We start from the raw sequence: 20,745 nt of genomic DNA on the forward strand, positions 1-20,745 counted from the left end.
AGAAGCTGGGGAGAGCCAGGGTGGGTAGCTCTGGGGCCCTGGGCCTGGGGCTGGGTAAAGGGTCTGGCTGTGAGTCTGTTTCTCCTCCTTGACCTGTTTCTTCGGTTCTGCGTGCTACCTCCCCGCCCCCATCAATGCAGGGCCAGGGAGAGGCTGGGAGGCAGCTCCCGGCAGCTCCCCAGTCACCATGGGGCTTTTCTATCCACTCACTGGGCCCAGCCCCTGCAGGGCCCTCTGTGGTCAGGTCTTTGTGTCTGCACAGTGGCCCTCTTTGTCCTGAGCAGCACCCTCCCTCCGTCTTCCCAACCACCCCTTTCCTGTGTTACAGAAAGCACCCATTTTGCAGAGACGGGCCAGGACTCTGATCTTGGCTTCCCGTACTGAGTCTGTGTGTGAACCTGAACAAGTCATTTTGCCCGAGCCTTAGTTTTTAGTTCATGGAAAGGAGCTGTGTGAGGAATCTAACTCCTGATGAGAATTAGTCTGCTACCTAGTGCTGAGAGGCGAATAGCTCATGGTGTCACACAGCCCCCTACCCAAACTCATGCTCTTCACTGAACCTCCTACTTATATCTCCCACCTCATCCTCACCACTGCTGACTAGGTGGCCATCATTTCCCATTTGACAGATGAAGAAACAAAACGTCTGAGGATAGGGCTGGCTTCATAGGTCTGCGACCCATGCTTCGAAGGTCCCCATACTTGATTTAGCGCTCTGCTATACCATCTTGAGAGTTTTACTAGCTTTGGAACAAAGGGACTGTATTTTCATTTTGCCATGGATCCCTCAAGTTATGTAGCCTGTCCTGTTGGCAGGGAAGCAGAACAGAGGCTTGCTTTGGCCTGGACCAGGCTTCTTGCCTCCCGGGCTGCCTCCCCTGGGTGCTTGCATCCTGGCACGTCAACAGCCAGAGTTTCCAGGCTGCATTTGACATCGGCGGCCTGGCCCCTGCTGGGGAAATCTGAGGAGCACAGTTCCCGGTCGGTGAGGGAGGCAGGGGATGGTCCAGGCCAATGCAGCAGTCCAGAGAGCAAGCAAGACAAGCCTTCTGGAGCCAGTCCAGCTCTCTGTAACCGGAGTCGCCGTGCAGGTGCCAGCACCACGGCTCAGCCATCACTCTGGGAATGCCACACAGCCTTCCTCCCTGCCTTGCAGTTTCAGGGCCAGGGGACCTACTGCAGGCTCACCGTGTGATTTAGACATTAACTTCTGATTTTTGAACTGCAATTTCTCTATATGTAAAGCGGTAATGATCTACCTCTTAGGGTGCTGGTGAAGATTAAATGAGATATTTTCAGGCAATGAAAATACAATCACAAGAATGTGATCGGTAGAGTTCTTATTCACTCACATAACAAATATCCACGGAGGTTGTCGGGTGACAGGGACAGTGCTAGGTGCTGGACATTTAACTGTGAATACGATGAGCTCTAGCCCTGCCCTCAAATAGATCCCCATAGGAGGGGGAGATAGATATCGACAGTAATCAGATTGTGATGACTGGTGTGACACAGGGACCTAGTGGGGCGCCTGGGCTGGGACTTAGAGGAGTGATGGTGGGGAGTCAGGAGAAAGGACAAAGGGTGGAGAAGCATCAAGGGGCATTGCAGGCAGAGGGAGCAGCAAGTGCCAGGCAGGAGGTGGGAGACAGACCAGTGTAGCAGCATGGCTGGAGCAGAGGCAGGAGGTGAGGTAGGGGGAGGAAGGCCCTGGCCTGGCTGGCTGTAGAGCCAGGCTTTATCATGAGGGTGGTGGGGACACGGGAGGGTGTAAGGCAGGCAAGGCTAGGAGGGGTAACGGAGTCACCACCCTAGCCTGTGAAGGAGGGCTTGGAGGTGTCATGTCCCAGCTGAACAGCAAGGCCTGAGCCAGGGCAGGGGCTCCAGCCCCAGCACAGATTCTGAGAGCTGGCTTCCTCAGGGGAGACGAGAGCAGTCAGAGAGGGAAGATGAGAAGGCTTGAGAGAGCCAAATGCCTCCTCAGAGCTGGAGATGCAGGAAGCCTCCTAATGCCTGGGGAGAAGTGCTGCTGGGTTTGCCCTCCCCATCCTAACCTGCTGCTGCTAATGGAACCCTGCTCCCCGCCTCCTCTCCTGGTCCCCTCTCCTCATGGGGACCTGATGTGTCTGGGCCTTCTCCATCAGCCTGCCTTGGCTGCGTGGTTACAGGAAGGCTCCCTCCATGCTCTTTCTTTACCCATTCATAATGGGGGCTTGGGTGGGGTTTGCTATGGAACTCACGGGGCCTCAGTTCCTGGTCGGATCAATGGTTCATCAAACTCTTACAAGGAAATGTAAGTAAATACAAAGATAAAAGCAAAGGAGCTCAGGTTGAAGAGGGATGGCGGCTCCTTAGGCCGTAAGTAGAGGAGACTTTGCTGGGGGATTTGGAACCTGGTGGACTTGATGATCTCCAAAGCCCAGTGAGGAGAGAGTCAGGGGAAGATATCAAGAGACCTTGACTTCCAGCCCCTCAACAGTAGGGCATCCTAACCCTTCACACCTAGGCCACTGGGGATGATGGGCAAAACCCTGAAACAAGAACCTCAGATGAGCCACTGAGAAAGGAATCATTACTGCCACTTTGCAGAAGAGGAAACTGAGGCTCAGAGAAGCTTTAAAGGAGATGACGCAAGAAGGGGACCTGAGCTGGTTGTGGGGTTTGAGGGCAAATCCCTTTTGTCTGTGCCTCAGGCCCAAGTTACCTGTTGTGGTAGCTTAGACACCGCGGGTCTCAGGGATGCAGGTTTTTCTGCTGTAAAGTGAGCCAGTTGAACCAGAGCAGAAGCAGAGCCCTGGGCTGGCCACCCTCCAGTAAGCTGGAACCTGAGGCAGAGCCCTGGGTCCTCATACTGATACCAAAGGAATTTTTCTCTGGGCCAAAATAGCATTTACAGTAGGGATCTGATGGGAGAGGCGAGAAGAGGGTTGGCTGAGGTCTCCAGTGCCCAGGAGGCTTTCCCCACAATGAGACCCCAAGGCCTGGACTCCTCAAGTAGGGACTCCAGGGATTCGTAGCCCCTTAGAAGCAGCATGGATCCACTCGGACAATAGATGGAGGAGGCTGGACAAGGAGCCTTTGTGTCTCCTGGGTGAAGGTCCCTGGGGCACTGCCGAGGCGGCCCAGCCACACAGAGCTGTGTGTCCACCCTATTCCCACTCCTGGCAAGACTGCAGCCAGGCCCAGTCAGCTGATGTGGGACCTAGCAGGACCCAAGGTCCCAGGGCCCTGGGCAAGCTCCTCGGCCACAGAAACAGACCTTCTGTGCACTGGTCCAGACACTGACTGTCCAGAGCCCCACACAGAACAACACTGACTGGTGGAAGGGTGACTGTGATCGCCTCTATTTCAGAGAAAAGGAGGCCCCAAAAGGGCTGGAATTGGATCAAGGTCTCCCAGAGTCAGGGCTGAAGCTGAGTCAGAACCTGCACTTTCCAAGCCTAGACCAGAATGAGAAGGGGGTGGTGGTCATTTTCATTCATTCATTCAAGCGTTCCAACAAGTATTAAGCAACTCCTGAGGCCTCTGGGACCAGGAGAAAGACGGCAGACAGACTGGTCCTTGGTCTCCTGGAGCTCACAGTTCAGGAAAGGGATAGACTAGGGTCCCTGGCTACAGGAGCCATCCGAATGGGGTTGAGGGCAGAGAAGAGAGTAATGTGTGTGGCGGGAGTAGGCTGAAAAGGCAGCTCATGGGAAGTAGCTCAAGATGACAGACCAAAAAAAAGCCTGTTCTTAAGGAATTTCTATTGACTCTTTCTGGCTGAGATTAAGCACAGAGAGAGCACAAGAGGCTCCCTTCACTCTCCTTGCCAGAACTGGAGGGTCAGGACCCTGAGCGCCCAGATTTCCTCCCCACAGGCAATGGGAGGCCAGCGCTCTGAGCAAGGTCCCTGAACAGGTTCTCTGGAAGCTCTGCGGTGGGCAGTGACAGCGGTCACAGAGACATTGAACTTTGCAAAACTTTAGCAAAGTTTCTGAAAGCCTTTCATCACCCCAGTGAGGAAGGCCAGGGAGCCTCGGTCCCCAGGCGGTAGGTCAGTCGCCGCCCATCCCTGCCCGGGCAGCGCCCTATGGCCCTGCAGTGTTCCCCAGCGGGTAGCGGAGTGTCTCTCCCTGGCAGGAGGTGGCGGCGGCAGTGCCTGGGTCTGTCCGGAGTCCGGCCCGCCCCCGGCCTGACCCGGAGGGGTGGGGAGCTGGGCGGGGCGGGCGAGGCTCTCGGGCACGTGTGTCCCCGCGGTGGCGCGAGCACTTGGGAGCCAGGTCGGGGCACAGCGTGAGGACTAGCGCCCTGCGAGGTGAGGGCGGGCCGCCGGCAGGACCAGCGGGCGGAGAGAGGGCCGCGGGCGGGCTGGCCCGGGTGCGCGCGGGGTGGCGACTCGGCCGGCGCCGGGCAGGCAGAGCGGCGCGCGCGGCTGGCCGAGAAGGCACGGCTCCAAACCCCTGTGAGAGCTCCGGCGGGTCCGTGGTCAAGCTCGGGCTCCACGGGAGTTCAATCGCGGGGAATGTGGACGGATACCCCGGGTGAGTGTGGACGGATACCCCGGGTGAGTGCGCACGGATACCCCGGGTGAGTGCGCATATTCGGGAAAGTGTGTGTGTCCCTGGGTGAGAGCGTGCGCCCCTGCGGAGTCGGGTAGCTGAACCTGTGGAACTTGTTTGTGTTTGTGCTCCGATACGGGCGCCCCCGCAGCGTGGGACCTAAGCCAGAGACAGGCCAACCCTGGAGGTCCCGAGCCCCTCTCTCCAGGGGCACCCTGGGTGGCAGCCTCGCCTGGGCATCGGCAAGACTGGGGCGGGGCGGGGGCCGGGAGGTGGGTGGCGCGCGGAGCAGTGGCCTGGAAGGACAGTTAAGCCTCTGTCTGGGGACTTTTAATCTGGCGGGCTGCTGTAGGAAGGGTCAGCCTGGAGAAAGGCAGTGCCCTCTCTCACCCCCCTAAGGAGGGCTCCCAGTGTCAGGCTTAGGGTCCCCCAGGAGCCAGACCCAAGGGCCAGGCCCTGCTGCGGACCAGAAATGCCAGTTTGGGGTCTCTGGGGCTGATGGCAGCTGTTCCTTCCAGTACGCACCCTCAGTTTCCCTGGGCTTACAGCCTGAAGTGCCCACTTTGTTTTGGATCTGGCTGGAATAATGGGAGCTTTTGAGGGCCAGGGTGGGGCCCAGATAAAGTCTCAGCTGTCTATTGGTGGAAATGATTGGGAAAGAGAGTCTTTGAGCAGACAGGCCCCCCTAAAAGCTCTCTGGAGACCCAGAGACCTTCCCTCCATCATGCCTTGTACACCATGTGACCCTGAGCAAGGCATGTCCCTTCTCTGAGCCTCATCTGTAAAAGGGGAGTAATAGTGATGTGGAACTTAAGGACTATAGAGGAGCTGTCATGTGGGTCATGCTCAACACCAGTGTCCTCTTGGGCAGGCTCACTCTTTGAGGTTAGAAAGATCAGATCCTGGGGGATAACTTCCTGAAATTCAAATCCCAGTCATTTTGCTCTTTGGGCTAAACTTTCAGAGAACTTCCACTGGATCACATCTGAGCCCCTTGGCTTGGGACTCAAGGTATCTGAGAGCTGGTCCTTGCCACCCTCTCCAGCCACCTCTCCTGTCTGACTTTCCATCCTCGTAAATGCATGTAATCTGCTGCAAATGCTAGTCACTTTCTTGCCTCTGGACCATTCCATAGTCCATGCTCACTGCCTGAAATGCCCTTCTACTCATCTTCCTCAGTTGGAGAACTACCCAGCTCAGATGCCCCCTCCTCTGGTAAGCCGTCCTTATTTAGCCAGGTTGGATTGGAGCCGCGTCTGGGCCCTTGCGGTCTTAGAGCCCTAATTCTACCCTGAACTGTTAAGGTCTCTGTCTCCTGCTTCTCATTCCCAAGGTCTCAGAACCCCTGGAGGGCAGGAACTGGATCTCATTTTTGTGCTGCCAGGATCCTGCACAGCACTGAGATGAACTGGGGGAGCAGCAGCAGCCGCTAAGCCCTGTCCCCTGTCCCCAGCGTCTGCAGGGAAAGCCTGTCTACAGCGGAGCGCCACATCATTATAAAGAACGGGAAACCAGTCAGGCCATCAGAATCGGTGGCACAGATGGTCCTAACAGTGTGTCCCGGGGCACTACAGGACTCAGGGTGTACAAGATGAAAACTTGGGTTTCATCCTAAAGGCAAATAGGGAGCCGTGGAAGGTTTGTGAGCAGGGCATGGTCAGAACAGCATTAATAGACAGTATATGTTTTTCTCTTTCAGACTTATTTTATTCTGTATGACAGCCTCTAGGTCTGTCTGTCTATGCAAGTGACACTATTTTGTTCCTTTTTATGGCTGAGTAATATTCCATTGTATATATGTACCATATCTTCTTCATCCATTCATCTATTGATGGACATTTAGGTTGCTTCCATGTCCTAGCCTCAATTTGTATATAGTGCTGCAATGAGCATTGGGGTGCATGTGTCTTTTTGAACTATGATTTTCTTTGAGTATATGCCCAGTAGTGGGAATGCTGGGTCATATGGTAGTTCTATTTTTAGATTTTTAAAGAACCTCCATACTGTTCTCCATAGTGGCTATATTAATTTACATTCCCATCAACAGTGCAACAGAATTCCCTTTTCCCCACACCCTCTTCGGTATTTATTGTTTATAGATTTTTTAAAAATGATGGTCATTCTGATAGGTGTGAGGTGATACCTAATTGTAGTTTTGATTCACAGTTTTCTAATGTCTGCTTAGTTCTTCCACCCATATTTTGATTGGGTTGTTTGGATTTAAAATATTGAGCTACATGAGCTGCTTGTATATTTTGGAGATTGATCGCTTGTCAGTTCCTTCATTTGCAAATATTTTCTCCCATTCTGTATGTTGTCTTGCTTATGGTTTCCTTTGCTGTGCAAAAGCTTTTAAGTTTAATTAGGTCCCATTTGTTTATTTTTGTTTTCACTTTCATTACTTTAGGAGGTCGGTCAAAAAAGATCTTGCTGTAATTTATTTCAGAGTGTTCTGCATTACATTTAATTCTTTAATCCATTTTTTGAGTTATTTTGTGTGTGTGTATGGAGTTTGGGAATGTTCTAATTTCATTCTTTTACGTGTAGCTGTCCAGATTTCATAGTACCACTTATTGAAGAAACTGTCTTTTCTCCATTGTATATTCTTGCCTCCTTTGTCACAGATTAGGTGACCATAGGTGTGTGGGTTTATCTCTAGGCTTTCTCTCCTGTGTAAAGTGCAATGCTCAGGTGAGATGTGTGATATTCATAGACCTAAATGCATTGTGACGATACTAGAACATGAATGCAATGGTGAGGGATGGTGCTGATTATTGGAATTTAAACTATTGGCTGCTTTCCTCTCCCTGTGCCGTCTCTGCAGAGACAACTTACCAGTAACATTTTATAAAAGTCCCTAATTTATCTTCCACCAACCCTGTGAAATATACTGGGTTCCATGATAGTTCAGTTGGTAAAGAATCTGCCTGCAATGCAGGAGACCTCTGTTCAGTTCCTGGGTTGGGAAGATCCTCTGGAGAAGGGATAGGCTACTCACTCCTCTATTCTTGGGCTTCCCTTGTGGTTCAGCTGGTAAAGAATCTGCCTGCAATGCAGAAGACCTGGGTTCGATCCCTGGGTTGGGAAGATCCCCTGGAGAAGGGAAAGGCTACCCATTCCAGTATTCTGGCCTGGAGAATTCCATGGACTCCATGGGGTTACAAAGAGTCAGGCACGACTGAGCAACTTTCATTTTAACCCTGTGAAGGAGAAATTATTACCCCCATTTTGAAGATGAGGAAATAGAGGCTCAGAGAATACCTTGCTCAAGGTCACAAAGCCAAGGTGACAGCAGGGATTCCTGCCCACCTGCCCTAGCTTTTTCTTGCCCATTCAAGACAGAATCCCCATCTGGGTGAGGCCAGGTCCTCTACTTTTCAGGCTAAGGGAAGTTTGAATTCCTTCCTGAAAATATGTCTTTATTTCTTTCCTGTGGCCTGATGACCCAGCTGCTGCTAAGAGAGTGTCTGTTCAGGCTGTCCACAGGGCTGGAGAAACCTTGCTATTGGGGTAACAGGAGGTGGCGCTGCTCCTGGTGAAATCTTTCCCCTTCCCAAACTTCCTTCTGTGAGTCTGTGTGGTGCGCCATTTTTAAAGTTCCTTGTTAAAACTTATTTGGCTGCTCCATACCTTAGCGGAGGCGTGCAGGATCCTGAGTTGTGTCATGCTGGCTGCAGTTCCCTGTGCGTGTATGTGTTTTGTCACTCAGTCGTGTCCGACTCTCTGCCACCCCATGAACTGTGACCTGCCCGTCTCCTCTGTCCACGGGATTTTCCAGGCAAGAATACTGGAGTGGATTGCCATTTCCTTCTCCAGGGGATCAAACCCAGAGATCAAACCCAGGTCTCCTGCATTGCAGGCAGATGCTTTACCATCTGAGCTACTAGGAAAGGCCAAGGATTAGTTCCGTGACCAGGGATCAGACCTGGGCCCCCTGCACTGGGAGCACAGGATCTTAGCCACTGGACCACTAAGGAAATCCCTGGTGCACCTGTTGACCCACATGCTCTGCTTAGGCTACTTTTGTGTCCTCAGGCCTGGCCTCTCCCAGCTGTTGGGCCCTGATGCGGGGAGGTTGACTATGGGAGCCTTCCTCACCTCTGTATTCATCCTAGAGGTCAGTTGTAGGAGTAGGCCAGGCTGGGCCTGCTTTTTTTTTTTTTCTCTCCAGATCACTCAGCACAGGTTGGACACAGAGAAGGTGCCAGTGAGAGTTGGGGAAGTGAATGATCAGAAGAAGGTAGGTGTATAATAGAAAAAGGTCTTGCTCCGTGGAGAGCTAAAGTTGGTTCTTGTGCAGAGGGTTCCTGAGAGCTCTTATGTGTCAGTAATTCTCCCTGTTTGATCAATGAAGAACCTGAGACTCAGAGAGGGGAACTGACTTGACCAAGGCTGCACAGCATGGATGTTCCAAGTTAGAACCTGAACCCAGTGTTCTTGCCTCTTAAGTGTGGCTGGAGGCCTTCGGGTGTGATGGATCAGGGTGGAGTCCAGGGCATTATGGTTCTGAGCTGATTCAGGTCAGCAGCATACCTCTGTAGCTCTGTTCTGGGCTGGATTGTGTCAGAGGTGGGCCAGCTGGTTTGGAGTCTTGCCCTGGAGGTTGTCTGGGGGGAACTTAACCCTGCACTGAAAATAATTCGAACACCAGACCTGGATAAGGCCCTTCCATTTAAGGAAGTGGTCTCAGTTTCCTTTATCTGTAAGGCAGGAGAACCAGCTTGGCTGACCTCTGAGACCCACACACTCAGATGTTCTGAGCTCAACGCCAATGGGTGGCCCCCACAGTCAGGATCCTGAGGACTCCCAAGAGGGAGAGAGACTCCAGAAGGGGCTCCAGAGACCCAGGGCCTCCAGAGGAGGCTGAGAGGCATCACACTGCAATAGCACCTGCTGATAACATCTGAGGTTACCCCTCAGCTATTTCCCCAGACCAGCCCCAGTATTTGTGATGCAGAAAGCATACCAGGCAAAGCTGGGCACCTACGGGCCTTCAGCCCCAGGGAGGACATTTGGGAGAGGGTAGAGGATGACTCCAAAGTTCCTCCCTGTCCTCCAACTCAGCCTTACCCTCTGTTTACCATCCCTCTGCCCCAAGCCATAAGGGTAACTGACAGTTTCCCAAAATACTATGGATCACCTGCTCCAGTTTTTGCTCTCTTTGCTCCTCTTCTCTCTCCACCCACCTAATTTCCTACCTATCTTCCAAAATAGGTGTCCTCTCCTCCAGGAAGCCTTCCCTGACCACACCCCCTTTCCATTAGGGGCCCTCATGTCTCCTTCAGCCCTGATCACCCTAAGATGTCATTGACTATTTCTGGATCTTCCCCTGCCCTCTCTCCTCCACCCTCAACCTTGACACTGAGCTCAAGATCGTGGAAGGGTCTGACCCACCTCAGAGTCCCCAAGCGCCCCACACAGACAGAGGTACAGATACGGCAGCCTCTGTAAAGGGTGACTGAGTGAAGGGGTGTGGTGAGGTCTAAGTCTTGCTGGGGGTGCCTAGGTTGCTCTCCCTTCTGAGGATGGCCTTCAGTGTGAGAACCTTGATCTGTGGTCAGTCTGGCTGTCACCTTCCTACTCTGCCCATAATACCATGCGTTTCCTGCTGCTATTATCTTCTTGGAATACCCGCATCCTGCCCACCTTCTTCACCTGCTAAAATCATAACTCTTTTAATTATTTCACAAAATCTAAATCATCTCCTTTAGTTATCTTGACAAACTTACGAGGCACGTACTGTTCTTAGATTGCAAGGAAATTGAGAGTTAGGTTGTGGAGCTGAGGCTTGTCCAGGTCTCACGGCTGGGAATGGAAGAAATGGGACCTCGCCTCTGCCCAGTGCCCTCTGCTGCCCCTCAGTGGTTCTGGGTCCAGGGCTTTCCCTTCACAGCACCTCACCTCCTGCAAAGGCAGGAGTTTCCAGAATGATGACAGATCACTTTCCCCTGCTGGACTGGACAGGGCCAGCCAGGTGGGTGGCAAGCAGGCAATACATTCCAGAGCCACCCGAGTGGAGAAGCTGGAATGCTGTCCAGCCGCCCTGAAAAATATGTAACCAGTTTGGGAACTGCCCCAGCCACTCTTCCTGGCTTTGGGCTCACTAGCCTGGGGCCACAGAGAGAAAGAGTGAGGCGGAGAGGAAGAGGCAGGTTGGGTGAGGGGTAGCGGCAGAGCCAGGTCCAGGGGCCAGGTAGTGAGTCTGCGTGCCAGGCTTGCTCTGCCCCTGGCTCATCGGTGACCTTGGGTAAGATCTTGGGCTACCCTTTCGGGCCTTGTTGGTTTGTCTTTTTGTGGTTTGTTTGTTTTTAACAAACATGAGTGCTGTACAATGAGTACAGTAGCATCATGGCTGCTTCACAGTGGGGAACTGCCAGGAAGAGCAGATCTTGGGCCTTGCCAGTAAGACGTGTTCCCGCTGGTGGAGAGCTAATCAGAACTAATTCCCTCACACTAAGAACCGTGGGCGCTTCCTGGAAGAGAGGATCTAGGAGGCAGTGGTCAGTTTACCCCCCAACTGGGTTTGACTCTTGGTGGGTGTCAAGTCAAAAGACACAACCAAGCCAAAGAGCAGGAGAGGGGGGCTTCCCTGGTGGTCCAGTAGGTAAGAATCTGCCTCCCGATGCCAGGGACACAAGTTCGATCCCTGGTTCTGAAAGATTCCACATGCTTTGGGGCAACTAAGTTTGTGTGCCACAACTATTGAGCCTGTGTGCCGCAACTACTGAAGAGCCTGTGTTCCGCTAACAAAGAAGCCGCTGCAATGAGAAGCCTGCACAGTGCAACAAATAGCCCCACTCGCTGCAGCTAGAGAAAGCCTGCACGCAGCAACGAAGACCCAGCTCAACCAAAAATAAATAAATAACCAACCAGGCCAGAATGATCCCGTGGGAGTTAAAGTGCGGACCTGAGGCTTGTCTGAGTCCCACAGCTGGGAGCTAGGAACTAGTATCTCCCACCTGCCCAGAGAAAGCAAGAAGTTCTACCTTAGTCTTTTCAGTGAAGGCATCTCCTTAGGAGAAGCCTGGGTGAGACCCTAGGTGGAGCAGGTGAGAAGGTGAAGAACTCTTTCACCTTGTCACTAGACTCCCGCCTACCACCCGGCTGGCCCATGTCAGCCTGAGACTCCTGGGCAAGGTGCACTGGGAAAATTGTGGTCCAAGGCCTTTCCTGGTGTCCCCTCCCCTTGCCCTATTCCTGTGGTTCCCCCATCTCCATCTCTCTCCACTTTCCCCACACTAGAATGGGCTTCCAGCTTGGGAGCCTGGCTTCAGCTGTCTCCTGGTCCCCCATTGCAGGGAAGTGAACCCGGGAGAAAAAGGAAAGGAATGTTCTCTTTCTCTGAGATGGGTCTGAGGTTCTGGTGGACACTGGGACCTGCCCACACAGAGGCATTCCTCCACCAGTCACCATCCCCTCACCGAAGCACCGTGCCTGCTCTGTGGGAGGGGTCCCAGGCAAGACATACAACCAGGGCCAGAATCTTGACCTGGGTGTTGCTCTTGGCTCCGTCTCTGGCTGATTGTGAGCCCTTGGGCCCTAGTTTCCTCCTCTGTCAAATGGGAGTTTGGCAGAGGTGATTTCTCAAGGCTGTTCCAGGCTCTGGCTGTCTAACACTCTGTGTGTGTGAGAGAGACAGTGTGTGTGTGTACATCTGAATATGACTGTGTATCTAGGTGTGTCCGTGCCTGTGTGTGCCCATGTGTGTTTACCACACCCCTGGAGGAATGACTAGCGGTGGGATGAGGGAGGAAGGGTCTTCCAGATAGAGACTCAGCTTGAGGTGAACTGTGTTGGCCACAGTACCATTAAGTGCATACTGGGAAGTGAGGGTATTGAGTGTTTCCTGTTGTGGGGCTGAAGCACAAACAGGGACTGAGGGAGGGGGCACTGGAAGCTCAGCTCAGCTCTGTAGGGTATGGGGGAGACCCTCCCCGGCAGAGCCATCCTCCAGTGAAAGGGGGTGCTGGGGAACGCCTGTGCAACATGTGAGCTAAAAGGGAACAGTTGAAGAGCAAGAGTGGGCAGAGGACACTCTAGCCTACCGGAACACCCACTCCTGGTCACTTGCTGCCTCTTTCAGACCAGGGCTGGCACAGAGGAGGCAGCCCGGGGAAGGCTCATCCTAGCTGACTTCCTGTGACCCAGAGCCCCAGCTGTCTCCACCTCCCTGTCTCTGGAGCCCACGGCATTGCCTGCCCTGAGAAATGCTGGAAGCTGGGCGAGGCCCCAGGCTGGAGGACCTGTTTTTCCTGTTTCCCACAGAGCTCCCTGCAGCTCGGTCCAGGCCTGTGCATTCATGAGTGAGGAACCTGAGCTGGAGCTGAGCATCCTGACAGCAAGAGCAGGGGCTGGTCAGGTATGGGCGCGAGAGGGTGGGGTCCACTGCCTGGGAAGCTGGGAGGCTGGGGCAGGCAGGCTCGTGCATGTGTATACATTGACCTGGGGGTAAATCAAGGGGACCCATGCCCTGCTACCTCATCCCAAGCTGTGATGAATTCAGGCTTCAGAGCCAGATAGCCCTGGGTATCAAATCCAGTTTTTCCAATACTTGGCAGTGTGACCTTAAACAAGTAGCCTAAATTCTATGGCAGTATCTGCTGAGGAATGTGGTCAGGAATGAAATGAGGGTGCTGCAGGGGAAGCTGCTCAACCCAGACTTGGTCCCTACAAAGTGAAGAGGGTGGCAGTCCAGAATCAGGAGCTCCTGACCCCGTGACCTGAGCCAGAGAGGTGTCAGATAGAGGAATGTAGATCAGACAGCTGATCCATCTTCAGAATCCCTGGGTCCAGTTTCCTTCCCTCTGGTTCTTCCCTGATCTGTCCAGAGAAGGGCAGGGTTCTTGAAAAAAGAGCCAGTCCAGGGGTCTGCCTGGGGCAGGAGCAGGCTTCAGGTGGACTGGGCCCCTGGAGAGCTGGTGTGACCCCTGGCCACCTAGGGTCAGCAGCTGAGCAATCCTTCAGTGTCATTGTCCACTGAAAGGAGACCAATATCATAAAGCTTAGCCTCCTCTGGGCTCCCATAGCCTCTTGTGGTTGCTTCACTCATTCCTTCGTTCTCTCATTCATGTCATGCCTGCTTTGGATCAGGCCTTTAGCTGGAGGACAGGGCCAGAGAAAAGAATCAGATAGGAGTTCCTGGAATGTGTTGGGATAGAGGGTGGAGACACAAATCCCCAGCAGGATGTATGGAATGCCCTGGGGGGTTAGTAATGCAGGGAAAGAGCCTTGGAGATAAGATGAGATTTGAGAAGAGTCTTGAGGGATGGGCGGAGTGCCGTGTGAGTGGGTCAGGAAAGGCTTTCCAGGCAGAAGGAACAGTGGCACACAAAGCCTGTCAGGGCTCTCACACGGCTCATGGCTCCCACCACACTCAGAGCGCTTGAGGTCAGGGCCAGCCAGAACCGGGCACAGAGGGGAAGCTGAGTGGTACTGGACAAAGTTAGGTGGGAGCTGGTCCCGGGCTGCTGGGAGTGAGGCCCCAAGGGTATCAGGGGTCAGGAGGGGCAGTAGGAAGGGCCGAGGGAGAGGACTGAAGACTTGGCCTGCTCGGTAAGCAGGAGCCGGTCAGACGGGTGGGGAGGGAAGTTGTACGCACAAGCTGGCGGGCTGGACTGTGGAGGGAGAGGGCAGGCGGGGTCAGTCTGGACAGGGTCTGTGATGATAGAGTCCCTAGCTGCCTTGGGAGGGTGGAGGCCAGGATGTCTTCAAACAGGTGGAAAGGGCAGCTCCCTTGGTTCATGAGAGATGTACTGAAGTTTCCACCCCTGCATCAGGGTCAGAGACTCCACCGTGAGTAATTACCGAGGAACTCTGTAACCAGCTATGGATGTTGACATGAAGGGAAGATAAAGGCCCTGACCCTCGCTCTGAGGAGAGACCTGCCAGGCCTCAGCACTGGGGCAGGAGCAGAGCAGCGGTGTGGAGGTGGGGCTGGGGCAGGGGGGTGCCCTGAGCACGCCCAGTGGTCACAGCACCTAATGAGGGAAGTGTTGGCATCACAGTGCTACCAGGCCAGGGGATTCAGCACCTGGGAGGTCTGACCCTCAGGAGGGCAGGAAATTCCTGATGTCACCTAGGGCTCTGTGGCAGAGCTGGACACCCCAAGCCAGTGTCCCCAGGGGGAGTGTGGCCCTCCATAGATTCTCAGTCTCGTACCTGGGCCTCCATGCTCCTTCTGCAGCTCCTGTGAGCTAGCAACCTCTGCTTACCTCTCAGTGCTTCAGATCTGGTGATCCCAGCCCATGACACCCCTTTGGGGCACCCCACACTTACCGTGTCTGACACTGAGTTCCCTCTCCTCCTGACCCCTGAACCCGAGGCGTCCTGGCCCCTCCTCCATCCAGACTCCCTCCTAAACAGCTCTCAGACCTCTCCCCTCATGAGGTCCCCAGGCCTGGCCCCAGCATGGGGTGTCACTGCCTTGGCCCAACACGTTCACCTGCTCCAAAACCTCCAGGACCTTCTGTTGCTCCTCTGCTCGTGGCCTGAGAGGCCTTCCCAAAGAGGTCAGGAGAAGGCCACGGCTGAGCTGAGCCTCAAAGCTCATAACACACAGTGTGCCCACCGTGTGCCCGCCGTGTGCCAAGCGTGGCTCCAAAGGTTTTAAACAAATTGCTCCCCTAACCCTCACAAGCAGGCCTGTGACGTAGATTTTGTTGATCACCTCATTTGTCCCCTCACAGATGAGGGGACAAAGGCAGCCTGGGTCCAGAGGCCAGCTTCTTCCTAATCACTGGATTAGGATAAAGAGTTGTCATTTCAACAGATGGAGATGCCAGGCATGCAGGGATTCCAGTCTGAAGGAGTAACGTGAAGCATGGCTGAGAGGGGAAATGTGTTGGGTGCATTCAGGAAATGGCAGGTCACGGGGGATGCGGATGGTGATAGAAGCTGGGTTATACAAACCGCTGGTACTAGCCTGAGGAGCTAGGTTTTCTCCTGAGATCAGACAGGAGCCACAGCGGGTTTCCAGCAGAGGAATGACTTTCTCTTTTCCAAAGATCCCTCTGGATGGAGGGGACTGAGGCTGGAGACAGGGAGACCGATACAGGGGCTCTACCACAAGGGTGGAGGTGACACGGCTGCAAGGAGCTGGGTGGGATGCAGGAAATGCTTTAATGCTGGTTCCTGAGTCAAGAGGGGTCCTAGCAGTTTGGCCCTGCCAGTGGCCCCTAATCTCATACATACCTTCTCATCCTGTATCTCCCCTGGCTCCTTGGGGAGGAACCTGTGTCCGTGGGAGCAAGGTCATGAGGGCAGGCTCCCTGTCTCCTAGTTGCATCTTTGCTGACAGTAGCAGGCAGGGAAGATAGAGGAGGGAGAGTTTTGGGAAAAGAAGGGAGCTGAAGAGCCAACTGTCCCTCAGCCACCCTGATCTCAACTTCATGGGTCCTGAGCTGCTTTTGGGAGGCCTGGCTGGGCAGGAATCTCAGCATCTAAGGGAATGGATATCATTGGCCCCATAGAATCTCTGAGTCCCAGCCTCTCAGGATCCTGGGGTTCCAAAATAGGAGGGATTACACAGCCCCAGATTCTCAGGGTGAGGAGGACTAACACATCATCTGCCTTCTATGTCCTCCCAGACACACCCACACACAGGGCACAAGCCCTCTGCACTCACTAGGGAGCCACTTGCACAGCCCCATAATCAGGGAGTTCTGCTATGACTCCCAGCCTGCCTTCTGAGACCTTTGGGCACATCTTTGCCCTCCAGACTGGGATAGTCTGAGAGAGCTCTTCTTGGTCACATTGGAGAGATGGGGGGAGGAGTAAGGTTGCATCCTGATCTCCAGGTGCTCTCTGTCTGGGTGAGGCACCATAGCTGCATTATATGCTCACTGGGAACAAGGAGAAGGTCGAGGTGGTGGTGATGTATGGAGAGAAGCAGGGCAGGCCTGGAGGAAGCTAAGTTTGCCCCACAGAAGTTCCCCATTACCCTTATTCCCATCTCCACCCCAGACTTGCCTGCAATCTTTAGGAAGGTCACTGTTCCATCTGGTGGCCTCAGAGGCCAGGGAAGTTTACAGATGCAGAAAGTACCAGAATATAGGAGTTCCTAAAAAATATTTGCTGAAGAGGTGACTGAATAACTAAAGAGGGAGACCCTTACAAAACTCCCTCAAATGCCAAAATACTAGGCACACGGCCTGAGCCTCTCAGAGAACGGAAAGACAGGCCAAATAAAAGAACTTCCCAATGCCTCCAGAAAGGTATGAGCTGCCCTAGGCAGACTCCTAGATCTGGAACTCTATTCCTGAGGTTCTCAAACACCAAAAAAAAAAAAAGAAAGAAATTTTTTTTTTAAGGCAACATGCTAAGTATTTTAGGCTTTGAGGAATATATGGTCTTTGCCACAACTATTCAGTGCTGCAGAAACAGATGGTCATGGCTGTGTTCCAATAAAGCTTTATTTACAAAAACAGACTGGTGGGCTGGATTTGTCCCTCAGTTTGCCTACCCGTTTTAAATCGTTAGAATTATAAAGGTCCCATGGTTCCAAGGTTCTGGGCCCTCTGTGTCCACAGAGAGGGGCAGATCAGATGCAATAAAAGCCTTGAATGTGGTTGGGCAGATCCCAACGGAGGTGCCTGTAGTCACCTGGGGTCCCTCATGGCCTGGGTCAGGCCTCCCTGCTGGGTCCCCGGCCGTCCATGACCCTGGGAGGTGTCTGTAGTCACCTGGAGTCCCTCACGGCCTGGGTCAGGCGGGTGTGTCAGGCCTCCCTGCTGGGTCCCCGGCCGTCTATGACCCTGGGAGGTGTCTGTAGTCACCTGGGGTCCCTCACGGCCTGGGTCAGGTGGGTGTGTCAGGCCTCCCTGCTGGGTCCCCGGCAGTCCATGACCCTGGGAGGTGTCTGTAGTCACCTGGAGTCCCTCACGGCCTGGGTCAGGCGGGTGTGTCAGGCCTCCCTGCTGGGTCCCCGGCCGTCCATGACCCTGGGAGGTGCCTGTAGTCACCTGGGGTCCCTCACGGCCTGGGTCAGGCGGGTGTGTCAGGCCTCCCTGCTGGGTCCCCGGCAGTCCATGACCCTGGGAGGTGCCTGTAGTCACCTGGGGTCCCTCACGGCCTGGGTCAGGCGGGTGTGTCAGGCCTCCCTGCTGGGTCCCCGGCCGTCCATGACCCTGATGGTTGTTCTCTCCACCCCCACCCCCACCCCACCCCACCCCCATCCCTGCTTCCCTTCAGGGCCATGGCCACAGGCCCGGACACCTGGAATGGCACCACCAATGGCACGTGGGATGGGGATGAGCTGGACTACAAGTGCCGCTTCAACGAGAGCTTCAAGTACGTGCTGCTGCCCGTGTCCTATGGCGTGGTGTGCGTGCTCGGGCTGTGTCTGAACGCCGCGGCGCTCTACGTCTTCCTGTGCCGCCTCAAGACCTGGAACGCCTCCACCACGTACATGTTCCACCTGGCCGTGTCGGATGCGCTGTACGCCGCCTCCCTGCCCCTGCTGGTCTACTACTACGCCCAAGGTGACCACTGGCCCTTCAGCACCGTGCTCTGCAAGCTGGTGCGCTTCCTCTTCTACACCAACCTTTACTGCAGTATCCTGTTCCTCACGTGCATCAGCGTGCACCGGTGCCTGGGCGTCCTGCGGCCGCTGCACTCGCTGCGCTGGGGCCGGGCCCGCTACGCCCGCCGGGTGGCGTTCGCCGTGTGGGTGCTGGTGCTGTCCTGCCAGGCCCCTGTGCTGTACTTCGTCACCACGAGCACCCGAGGCGACCGCATCATCTGCCATGACACCTCGGCACCCGAGCTCTTCGGCCACTTCGTGGCCTACAGCTCTGTCATGCTGAGCCTGCTCTTCGCGGTGCCCTTTGCCGTCATCCTGGTCTGTTACGTACTCATGGCTCGGCGGCTGCTAAAGCCGGCCTACGGGACCACCGGCGGCCTGCCGCGGGCCAAGCGCAAGTCCGTGCGCACCATCGCCATTGTGCTGACTGTCTTCGTCCTCTGCTTCCTGCCTTTCCACGTCACCCGCACCCTCTACTACTCCTTCCGCTCGCTGGACCTCAGCTGCCGCACCCTCGACGCCATCAACTTGGCTTACAAGGTCACCCGGCCGCTGGCCAGCGCCAACAGTTGCCTCGACCCCGTGCTCTACTTCCTGGCTGGGCAGAGGCTTGTGCGCTTTGCCCGGGATGCCAAGCCACCCACAGGCCCCACCCCTCCCACCCAGGCTCGCCACCGGCTGGGCCTGCACAGGTCCTACGGAGCTCACGCTGACAGGACAGAAGACTCGGCCAGCCGTGAGAACTCCAGGGGGACAGAGTCCTCGCTGGCTGGTAGTGGCGCTGACACTAAGGACGTCTGGCTGTAGGAGCTGAACCCCGGTTCAGGTTTACATGAGATGGGGCTGTAGACTTGTTCAAACGGGACAGTCTCCCCACATATGCACCATCAGCGACTCGGGCAGGGTGGTCAAGGGAGCTGTGACCCCAGTGCTCTGTCATTTGAGCAGGACTCAGCCTGTTCTCTGTGGTCCAGAAAGCGTGGCGGTCCCCACACCCTTAGTCACCATTTGTATGTGTGGGGTAGGGAGTAAGATCTTAAGAAGGGAGTTCAGGGACAATGCCAGCCCTGGCCTAACTCCCACATAAATACCTGGCTGTGCCTGCCAGGGTCCCCAGGCTGGGCTCCAGCCTAATCAAGTCAAATGGAGAAACAGGCCCAGAGAGGAAAGCGACTTCCCGAGGTCACACAGCCAAGCCTGGGCCTGAGCTGCCTGGGAGGGGTGGGGTTGCAAGTTGACCAGAGGACCCTGGTAAGGGGTAAGGGCTGAGCCAGCGGTTCCCACGATGAGTCGGAGTGGTCTGAGTGCCACCTTGGGCTTGGCTCTGAGGAGTACCCTCAGTCCAAGGGATGCATGTCTGGAAACTGGTGTCATAAATCCATCACAAACAGTTTATGATGATATAAACTGATACTAAATGTATTGTTACTGCTGAGCCAGGCCCCGTTGTATAGTTGGAGGATGGGGTTACAGCCTGGGAAGCTCTCGCTGTGCACACTGCTGTCCTTTTTCCAACCTGCTCTTTTCTGCTGCCTGGCTTCCCACCAGCTGCCTTAGAGGTGGTCTCATGTGAGGAATAGCCTCCTCTACTCTAAAGTTAACTGACTTTTCTGCCTGATTTTGCTGGCTGCAGAGGGTCCCAGTCCTTAGGGTCCCCCCAGTTTAGGATTTAATGGCAATAACCATTAAGTGCTGATAAATGTTAAACCATTTAACTGACTGTCCAGAGAGGGTGCAGGGAATCCCTGATTTGTAAACACTGCCAATAGCTGTGGTACAAATAATCCTACCAGGGCCAGCTTCAGACTACCAGTGGAATGTCAGCCTCCTTGCAAAATGCCTGAAAATTTAGCAGTTGGCGCTTGTGAGCAGGTACAAGTTTCTGTAGCACACCGCTGGATAACGTGAATGGTTGGGGCTGTGGACTGTGCATCAGGGAAAGCCTCCTGGAGTGGCAGGACTCCGAGAAGAACACTTCATCAGAGAAGAACATGAAAGTGCAGGTGCCAGCTAGCTCCAGCCTTTGGGCAGGAATAGGAGAAGGAAATGGCAGCCCACTCCAGTATTCCTGCCTGGAAAATCCCATGGACAGAGGAGCCTGGTAGGCTACAGTCTATGGAGTCGCAAAGAGTCGGACATGACTGAGCGACTTCACTTTCACTTTCACTTTCAGGGCAAAACTGACCTCACTTTTAACTTCAAGAATAAGAATTATCTCTCTCTCCCTCTGGGAAAGCCCTTCCCTGATGGGCCCACTCTGCCTGATTTCCCCACTCCGCCTCCACCTACCTCCAGTGACTTCTCCACCCTTCCCACTCTGCCTCGTCAAAACGGCACCCTCAGGGTTGCCCTATTTAGGGTCTAGCTCCAGGGCTCCCCCGTGTGACAGGGACCTGTCATGAGCCATGACCCAGACCATTGCTCTGCATTGTGTAATGTGGGTGACTTGCCCAAAGTAGTGTGGAATGCTCACCTCCCGCATTCTAGGTTACTTCTGTTAATATAGCTGGGATCCATATGATTATCTTTGTGATGATCTCTTAGAGTCTGTCCTTGAACCTTTCTTGCAGGCCTGAGTTTCCTACCAGCTGCTGCTCAGGCTGAACCCCATCTCAGTTTATAAGGAGCCTCTACCCAGGTGAGATGCTCTACTGACCAGGAGTGTTGATGCTGAGCTCTGACTCC

General features: G+C 54.4%; 1 protein-coding gene across 3 annotated transcripts; it reads left to right on the forward strand.

Annotated features, from left to right (window-relative positions):
• The first annotated feature begins 4,243 nt into the window (after positions 1-4,243).
• On the forward strand, positions 4,244-20,527 carry P2RY2 (purinergic receptor P2Y2). Of its 3 annotated transcripts, none has more exons than XM_052652690.1 (3): positions 4,244-4,297; positions 12,807-12,900; positions 17,730-20,527. In XM_052652690.1, the coding sequence occupies exon 3, from the start codon at positions 17,734-17,736 to the stop codon at positions 18,865-18,867; it is 1,134 nt and encodes a 377-aa protein (XP_052508650.1). In that variant the 5' UTR covers positions 4,244-4,297; positions 12,807-12,900; positions 17,730-17,733; the 3' UTR covers positions 18,868-20,527. The 3 variants fall into 3 exon arrangements, with proteins under 3 accessions (XP_052508650.1, XP_052508648.1, XP_052508649.1); XM_052652688.1 differs by lacking the exon at positions 4,244-4,297 and adding an exon at positions 4,428-4,523; XM_052652689.1 differs by lacking the exon at positions 4,244-4,297 and having other exon boundaries at positions 12,724-12,900.
• The last annotated feature ends 218 nt before the right edge of the window (positions 20,528-20,745 follow it).

Source organism: Budorcas taxicolor, chromosome 15 (genome assembly GCF_023091745.1).
Source record: "Budorcas taxicolor isolate Tak-1 chromosome 15, Takin1.1, whole genome shotgun sequence".
Classification (NCBI taxonomy): Eukaryota; Metazoa; Chordata; class Mammalia; order Artiodactyla; family Bovidae; genus Budorcas; species Budorcas taxicolor.